Source organism: Drosophila takahashii, chromosome 3R, assembly GCF_030179915.1.
Source record: "Drosophila takahashii strain IR98-3 E-12201 chromosome 3R, DtakHiC1v2, whole genome shotgun sequence".
Taxonomy (NCBI): domain Eukaryota; kingdom Metazoa; phylum Arthropoda; class Insecta; order Diptera; family Drosophilidae; genus Drosophila; species Drosophila takahashii.
Window position 1 is genome coordinate 30,126,295 of NC_091681.1, and position 9,785 is coordinate 30,136,079.

Genomic DNA, 9,785 nt, shown 5'->3' on the forward strand with positions numbered 1-9,785 from the left:
AGTGAGACCATCCAATATCATTCACATTACTTCAAACTTTGCCAAACGTAAATGATTTTTTGATGGACCATTGCCCAAACCAACAAATGAGCTACGGTTTCATTCCGCTGAATTCCTTTGGCGAGCTTTTGTTGTTGCTGCAGGAAGAGCCGAGAGGATCATCTTTATGGAAAACAACCAACAAACAGGGCAACAAAAAACAACAAAAAAGGACGCAGAAATCATAAAGTGGTTTTGAACAAGTTAAAAAAGCGCATAGGGGGAAAAAGAAAGAAAAAGCTTCGACCCGATCTCATTCATAGTGAGCCGTGCAAAACAGTGGTTCAAAATTTCAGTTTCTGTCTGGTAAATCAAAAACCACTGTAGTTTGGGGACTGAAATTCTATATTATGGGTATATCAAACCTCTATTTTTTAGGCCCCACGTGTTATGTTGTTTTGGTAGTGATCAAGTTAGTAATTTACCCTTAAGGCCACGTGTTTTACTTACGCTTATAAAAATTCAGATTATTATAGTGTTATCATAGATATATTTTGTACTGTTCTTATCCGTATTTTTTACCCTGCCCAATCATAGTTTTTGGAATTATGGATTTCAGATACCACCGTGATATCGCCAGCCTCCCCAGAATCGGAGAACAGAAAAAGGGCAAAACGGAGAAATCAAAAACGTATGCAAAAAGCACACTCACACACCCGCCTGTTTGGCACACACACATGTGTGTGGGTAAATTTGATAAAGAATGAGAATAGGCTGCGGAGAAAGAAATTGCAGCAACAATGTGAATGGAGCACAACAATAGCGGGGGGACCTGAAAAACCAAAAAAAAATAAAACCACACAGGACCAACAAAAAGTGAAGAGCTAAATTGTAAATCGAAATTCCAAGAAGTGAGCTTTGAGCATCGGTTTTTTTTTAGTTCGTCTGTGTATTAAAAAGCCTGTGAAGTGTGCGAAAAAAAGCGTTTGAGATACTTTTGCGCGCGCGCGCGCATTTCGCAAATCACTGGCAAAAGGGTTAAGGGTGGTGCGGTGGGCAGGAATGGGTTAAAGGCTGGGCGGTCCCCTTTTTTCCCAATATGTGTGTGTATGGCAGACAATGCAATGCAATTAGAAGAAGGCGCAAAGAGGAGCCAAAGATTGGATGTCTATGAAGGTGAGAGATACATATGAATTACCTTTTTCATACTTAAACTTTATTTTACGGTCAATTATAATAAGGATCATCAATACACGCATACTAACTACATATATGTATTCCTTTTCCAGACAAAATCAACCAAAAACCTAGTGAGTCTTTAAGATACATATTTTTGTCAAATATATCGCTAATTAGATACATATTTAATTGAATTTCCCTACTGATTATGTCATAAAAGTACTGCCCCAAAAAATACCTTTTAGATAGACATTTCCCCTACTCTTCCCCCTACTAAATATGAACAAATCTCAGGGGTAAAGGTGTGGACAGGGGAAATCTCGTCCTAGTACATAAGGTGGGCAAAGAAGAGCAGAAGAAAGAACCGCACACAGATACTGATTAGAACCGAAATACCCATGGGCACAGGACGAAGAACAGTTAGACAGGGATAGCGGTTCCCTCTCTCATATGTTCGATCAGCTGATCAGGAGCGAAGGATATAAACAGCAGGGAAACCAAATTAGTCCTGCTGCGTGAGCCAGTGTGTGTGAAGGGGAAAGAGAGTGGGGGGAAGGATAAGAAGGAGCGTTCACAACATGCCCGCGCAAATTCCTTAACACGAGCTGAGAAACAGAGAGAGAGAGGGAGAGCATAGAGGGGGTGGGGGCAGGCAGAAGGACGAAGGAGGCGCGGTGCTGAGATTTCTCGGGAGAAAGAGAAGCGGAGAAGTGCAGCGCTGCCAAAGAAGTAGGTGAAGAGCAGGGAATATACTTGGATTTTTTGTTTTTGCGCCAAAACCTTTTTCGTACTAGTGTGCGTATTCTTGTGTGCAGGACTCGTTTCGGTGGGAAAGAGAGGGGGCGAGCGAGGAGTTCGATCGATCTGTATTCTGTTTATCTTTCGCTGCCTTCTTCTCTGACCGTGATTTCTTGCAGTTGTTGTCTTTTTGCCTTTTTGTTATATGTATTTTTTTAGTCGCATTCTGTTCGTTTTTCTCGTCTACAAACTGATTGTGAGAAATATTGTATCTTCGAGATACATTTCGTTACTTGACTTTCCGCTGTTGCGTGTCGTTCCTCTTTAATTTTTCATTTTTCATCTCACTTTGCCTTTATGGTCTTGCCCCACTAATTGATTCTCTGCATAAATTTTATTTAAAGCTTTAATAAATGTCAAAATAAGCAATTCATTTCGATGTTAGAGAACGCACACCCATATACTATATATTCGTTCGGGCGGTCTCCATTGTCCGTGGAATGAAGCTCTCTCCCGGACAATCAATTGCCGGGTTCAGAGTTTAAATGTGAAAGAAAGCTGAAAAAGAGGAAATCAATTGTCCATTAGTGCTGAATGGGATCTGGCCGGGATCTCCATGGGTGGGTGTTGTGTCATCATGTGATTTGTGGGAAAGGAAGTTACCGTAATGAACAGGAAGGCGGGGGACTTGATTGCTGGGTTTAAGCTTGGTGGGCTTTAAGAATCGTTAGCCTCTGCAAAGGAAGACTATAAAAATCTTTAACGATCCCTATAAAATGGGTTTCAACTGCATCCTAAGCATATAAATATTATAATGCATCACCAACATATTTTCCAATGTCCCTTTGTTGCTTTTTCATAAATTCAAATATTTATAAAGCTATTCCTATGATAAAGCACTATCCAAAAATATGTTTAACAATTGTTAAATAAATGATATGGATCTGAAAAATTTTCCTAGGGCTTTAGGAACACTTGGGTCCCTGATAAGCTGGGTTTTCTCCCCAAGTTCCGATGATGCAGTTGTTTGTTTGTTGGCACAGCTCTATGCAAATGTTTTTTATAGCATTGTTGAATGATATGAAAGTTATGGCGCTCGTATCTGAACTATACAGCAGCCTCAGGAAGTACTAATCAACGTTATTCCTCTGTTCCGTCGCTCTCCGTATATATTTTTAACGGCTGGGCGGTTCAACAAAAGTTATTATTGTGTGGCAACATCGGTGAGTGGGGAATGCGGGGAGTTCCGTATGTAGATCAACATACATTCGCTGTTCGCGCTCCTCTAATAAGCGAACAATGTTCTTGACATGCTTAGATATGGCACATGAATTTCATGCTCTTTGGAGGGGGTATCATAATTTTTTACAGAGTTTTGCCAAAAAAATCTAGAAATAATATTGAACTAAACATAAACATACCTTTAAAATATGAATAAAGAAACAAGAATATCTGTTAAAATATATTTTAAAATAATTTTGTGAATCTATTATAGCTTTACCGCCCAAGGGTATCCAAACTTCGATCATTAAAAACCATTCCAACTTTTATGTTTATTTGAATATTTTTATGAGTTGCGCGCATTTCAATTCGATTTTGATATGCCTGTCGCACATATTGGGGTTTCCAGGCCAGTTCGGGGTGATGCGAAAATAAAGATTAGATTGGAATCCGAATAGGGCTCATCTGCCTGCCACATTGCTGCCAGGCGAGAGAAAAGCCAAGCGATGAGACCCCATCAAAGAGCACACGCTGAGTGCCACTTGAGTTTCCCAGGCCTCCTCGTTCTTCGGTAACTCCAATGATATCTATTTTTCATTGGCAAGGTTTCCCACAGCACCCCCTCCCGGCTTTTGGCTAGCTCGATATATATTGGCAAACACACAATTAGTTTGTGTTTTACTGGCAATTTTCTATATAATTTGAATAGTAGCAGCGGCCGTTCCTTTGTCCCGGTCAAGTGGATGGTCATTTATTCAGGACCCGGCACATGGTCGTTCCTTTCTTCCCACTCCGCACGGTTTTGTTTTCGCCAAAAAGCAATTTGGGTCACAATGTGTGCAACAACACAACTAAAACAAGTGCCACACAATGAAACAGTTTTGATCTCCTGGCCGTGCGGCAAATGTCCTTCCCTACAAATGTCCGACGGTCAGTGCAAAAATACTGTTGTTCTTGTCACATGCAATCGGACCGATTTGGTTCCCACACAGCAGGATCATTTGGGATCATTCCTTTCTCTCGGTTTTTTACGAGCCTCGGATGACTTCTCAAGTGCCTCGACTTTTTGGCGCGCAAATCTCCGGCTATGTGGCCCAGATATAGGGGTTCTTAAAATAGCATCCACAGTAACCTTGTCGCCAAGCGGCAAGATAAGAGTTTTGTATAAGTTATGATTGCCTTGGGGGACCAATGATGCAATCTTGCGATTTGCGATTTCCGATAAAGTCAGGTCCCATTTGTAGGATTTATGTTAATTAAAGCGGAGATATAATAATAATAAAAGTTAATGTAGTGCCTGACCAATCAAATATTTCATCCCAATGATATAAAACCCTATCGTCGGCATTGATTTCTTGATCTTAAAATCCCTGGCTATAACAATAAACCCCCCGGCTTGTGATCTATTGCTCACCCCTTTGATGATGGTCAATATTTTATTTGTATATTAATATCAGCCACGCGACTGGCCCACGAACTGACCACTGGTCAAGCTAATTTCCCGGACCAAGCCAATTTCCAGATAGCCTTGGGAAATGTCGGAAATTAATCAAGAAAAAGGATATAGAGGGTTGCGTTGGCCGGTGGCGAATCCTTTTTACCCCGATCCCTACATGTATGCACAGCATGTAATTAATTGATTAACGTTCTTAGGGATAACATTATATTCCCGAGATTGATGTGAGCCGATCTTATCGCGTTACAAACTCGAAAGCGGCGCAGCCTTCAACACATTTGGCCCAACCCTTTAGCATCGGCGATTTGTTTTTCCCCTTTTTCTTTGGCCAGTTCAGATCTGGGACAATGAATATGGGATAAGATGATGAGGGAGGGAGGGAGGGTTTGGAGGAGAAGTTTTGGGCATCTCTGGATCCACTCGAGAAAGCTGATCTTGATCTTCATCTTTTTTTTTCATGTTGCCTAATGCGCAGTTCTTGTGGTTCTCGGAAATAGTCGGACTTTTGACAAATTCCCCATGACACGACGGGGAAATCAGTCAAAAAAATGATCTTAAGCATGTCCTGGTCCAGTGATTTTTCAATGTCTCGCCGAATTACACAGCACATTAGACGACATCGATGTGCTCGTGGTTGTTGCATAATCAGAAAGCGGTATTTCCCTCAGGCAGCTGCACCCATTTCGCACCATTTCCATTCCCAGACAGGACAGGATAGGATGGGATAGGATGGGTCCTGGGATCAGGACACCTCGTTCGCCTTGGAAGGGGCAAGAAGGCAAGGAGGGAAAAAGCAGGAAAGCCAGAAAGCAAGTCTCAGCAGCAGGACGGCCAATTGCATTGTTTTACTAACAACATCAAAGTTATGACAAGATTTTGTCTATCACGTTTCCCTCCACCCCAAAAAACCAAAATTCCAGGCGGAGGGAGGGTTTCGAGATTCGAGCGATCGAAGGACTGTCTCCTTTTTCCTTCGCTGACTGACAGCACCTTTCCCCTGCTCACCTTGAGATGCATTACGATTCGAATTTCAAATTTAATCGCATATACAAATTTTATTTATGTGACATGGGTGCATTTTACCCCCGCTGCCGTGGGATGAGTTTCGTTTCGGAAAACTTCAAGATCCCGATCGCCCCGAAGACATCAGCAAATGGTCCATGTCAATTTGCAATCGCCTCCTGTCCCTATGCAGTTTCCAGTGGTTTTTCGGTTGGGTGGTGTGAGGTGGTGCAGGGGTTAGCGAGGGGGTTGCATTAGAAAGTTGATCTTCTGGGAAGGAAAAGAGATCAATTGGGAATCTCCTCTGTGGCCTGGGATTCTGAATTTGCCCTTCCTTTCAAGAAGTTCATGGGAAAAGTGCGTGCCATTTTTCAAAGACTTAAATAATGATTCAAATAAAATATTTTAAGTTATTACCTATCGTGACCAAAAATCATTGGCAGTTTTTAGGGAAAATATATATTTATTTTGCTAATCCTAGGGAACTGGAATATATGTAGATTTTAAACCCATTATACATATAATTGAATGAAATTTAAGAACATTTTTGCCTTAAAGGGGCTTAAAAGTGATCTCCGATTACAAATCTCTTATAAAAATAAATACCTAACAGTTTATACCGAATGTATCCATTGAAGGATTTCTGGAAAACCTAATGAACAAATTGAGTGATCAATAACTGATAGTGGAAATACCTTCCTTGGACCTCAGGATTATCCGATGAGTGAGCAATCATCTCTCAGAGGAAAAACCGCCAACGGAACCTCAAGATTTTTCATCCAGAATATGAAGGCGTTACAAGTGCAATCACATGCTCATCGCATGGATTGTTGGACTGCAATCTTTTGCCGGAATATCTGTAATTGCACACATTCAGCACATTGTGGCCCAGACAATGGGCACATGACGTTTATGAATTCCTCGACAAGTACACTCCATCGATCCATCAACAGATCCTAACCATCCTCGCCATATGTGTGCAATATTAATCTGCAAAACAGAATTTCGGGTGTTCGTCTTGTCATCTTTTCTTAGTTTTTTTCTTTTTTTTTTGATACTTGTCAGCGCCTGCCGTTTGGCACACAAATGAAGTCATTGTCAGCAGTTGTCAATGCAGCCACGCCCACGGCCGCCCCCCGCCCACTCACTATGTAGATGAAAATTCGAAAAAATTTTAAAAATAATTCCCAAATTATGGTTAAAAATGCTTGTGGCGGCAAAACAATCTGAGCTGCCACTGAGAGCGGGAAAAGATTTTCTTCTTGTTTTGAGGGTTTACGGCCTTCTGAAAGGAGTGTCCGCCGATCCAGCCCATAATTAACTATTCAAACAATGGGCACGCACAAAGGGATCAGCAATCAAATACACATACACACATTCGGAACTTGGTATTTCGAGTCACGTTTGCTGACACAAATCCTTCTTAGGAAAGGCAATATTTCCTAGTCATTGCCGATGATCAACTCAAACATCATCATCATCAGCAGCAACCTGAGCCACCTGAAGATGCTCATGGTGTTGGCTTGCTTTGATTTCAAAAACTAGCTAAAATAATCTGAAAAATAGCTAGAAATTAACATTAAAATATTTTAAACGAATAAGTGATTTTCATGTAATTTCTAACATTTTTATTAATATTAAAATATGCTAATGTGTAATTTCTTAGATTTTTATTAGTATTTAAATATGCTAATATCAAAGTAGGTTATAAACTGAGTTTATTTAAGATTAAACAACAAAAATTGACATTTTATGGTTTTGACAGAATTTTGTTCAATTTTTTTTTTTAATTTGTATATTTTCTTCGAAAAATAGGATTTTCTTTCCAAAGTTTTTGAGCATTATTGGTACATAACTTATTCTTTCATAATTATTTGGATATAAATCACCCAAATTGGCATCGCTGGATGGGAAACCTTATTGACAGGTCCCCCGGTCCGTGCATACCAAAGCAGATTGCGCAGATTTCAAAAATGTTAGAAGAACGAGAAGACAGCCACAACAACACCGCTGATTTTTGGGTACGTGAGTTTGTCTACCTATTGTTCGGATCGGATCGGATCTCAGGGCCCGTAGCTGCAACCTGTTCCGTGCATTCGGCGTAAGGTGTTCCCTTCCTCCCGCGATCACACCTATGTATCGTATGGGGTATTATACCTATACCCATACCCCGTTCCCAGATCCGAACCGAACTGAGAATTCCCAGCGTGTGTGTGTCGCTTGCCGAGCATCAGCACAAGTCCAAGTCCAATTCCAAGTCCATATAGCCTTGACAGCCCTGGCTCATAATTCACTCACTGCAGGTTTGAATTTCTACAAAAATAACTTCGTTTGCATGGCATGTCTGGGATTGCGACTCGCCTTTTGGTGTGTCTTTGGGGTCCGATATAAAGAGATATCTTCGCATGTATCTATAATCTGCAAAGAGTCATGTGTGCATAGTTCTGTGTCTTGATTGCTCAGCGAGTGCTTCGGCTTGGGCATTCTGTGGGTATCATATTTGAAAAGGGAGATATATGGGGTCTTTGAATGCCTTGCATAAGATTAAAATATGATTAGATCAATGAATCGTGAGATTGACTTATTTCAATGAAATAAAATATTAGTTATTTTTGGCATTTCAATATTTTATATTTATATATTTGCTGTATAAAATCCACAATGAAATTATATTGTAAGCACTTTCTTTGTATTAGTTTTATGTTCTTTCCTTGCATTTTATATTTCTTTAATTTATGTAAAATATTTCCCATCCTTAAATCATAATCACCAATCCTTCCTTCCGTTTTGCCTGCACAGAATTTCTCAATTTAAGTACGTAATTTGCCGCGTTTCACCTCACGCCCACAAAAATAAACAAACCCGTAGACCGTGATCTGCATTTTCGAAGAATCCTTACAATTTGGCACGTGTGCCGGATACAATTTTCATCGCAAATTGCCATGGAAATCGACGGGCACGTTCTACGCGGCATTTTCCTCAATACAAGCCGTGCTGAACTCTTCTATTTGTCCCGCATGAAATGTATTTATTCTCGACAAAATATATTATTGTTAATATGCATGGTCCCTTTTGAAAGCCGAGGATCGAAAGGATGTGCGATTGTATTTGCATTAATGTGGCATTGTTAGAGGGCCGGCATCAGGATATCAAACTCAGAATGTGTAGAGGGTGTGTATGCGCCAGCAGATCCCTTTGTCAGTTCAAAATGCGCGAAAGTGTGGCGCAGGCGTAGCAGGATCTGGATTGTGGATCAGCTTCAGCTTCAGAATCGAGAATCGAAATCAGGACGCACGTGCGTTGGGAAGTCCTGTACGCGAAATGGGAAGCGTTCACCCCCGGGCTGGAAAATGAAAACAAGTGAACGCCATTTCCGCACGGCTCGAGTCCTTTAATTGATCCTGCATGGTGGTGGTGGCAATGTTAATGGTGCTACGGGTGGTGGTACGGGTGGTAGTGCTGATACTGATGGTGGTGGCGGCGTCGTTATCCTGGTACAGTGCGCAAAACCAGCGCCAGGATAATGCGCGTGTGAATCCAACGGCTGAGCCTGCGCGAGAGGGTGGCATCGCTGGTGCCAGGCGTTGCACTGAAAGAAAAATCTCTTACAAAAATATGTTGAAAATTGGAATGCCATTCGGGAAATTGGGCATCAGTTAAACATCTTGGCATAGCTTCAAAAATTAAAGAAATAATTTGTTTAAAAAATTACCAAAAATGGTTGCAAGTTTTAAAATTAATTAAATACTTCATTATTATGGTTCTAGAAAATGATATCATATAGTTTTATCCAATGTTTTCCGCATTCGACTTAAAATTGTTTTAGAAATCCTGAAATTTTCATAAAAGGTTGACTATTTCGGATATACAATCTTTTTCACCGATTTTCTGTTCAGTGTTTAATCGGTGGTGGTGCTGCTTTTTTGGGGTGGTTGCCAACCCCCAGGATATGGCACGTTCCCGTTGTAAGTTGTAAACAGGCAGGTGCAGTATCATGCTGGCGGCGGTTGATGATAGTCCCATAGTCATAGTCCTGCAGCTCTGTACTCCTCTATAGCTCTGTAGTCCTGGCTCTGATTTTGATTTGCTTTTCCACTCCACCGCTGGTGATGCTGCTCCTACGGGCGGCAGCTGCACTCGAATCCAGAGTCCTGAGTCCTTGCGGAGTCAACGACCGTGTGCAGCTTAATCAGTGCGTTGATTACATGGG

General features: G+C 41.1%; 1 protein-coding gene across 1 annotated transcript; it reads left to right on the forward strand.

Moving 5' to 3' along the window:
- The first annotated feature begins 86 nt into the window (after nt 1-86).
- Nucleotides 87-302, forward strand: LOC108065304 (uncharacterized). Its single transcript, XM_017153228.3, is given in 3 exon segments — nt 87-179; nt 181-261; nt 264-302. Coding segments are annotated over 3 exon segments (213 nt in total).
- The last annotated feature ends 9,483 nt before the right edge of the window (nt 303-9,785 follow it).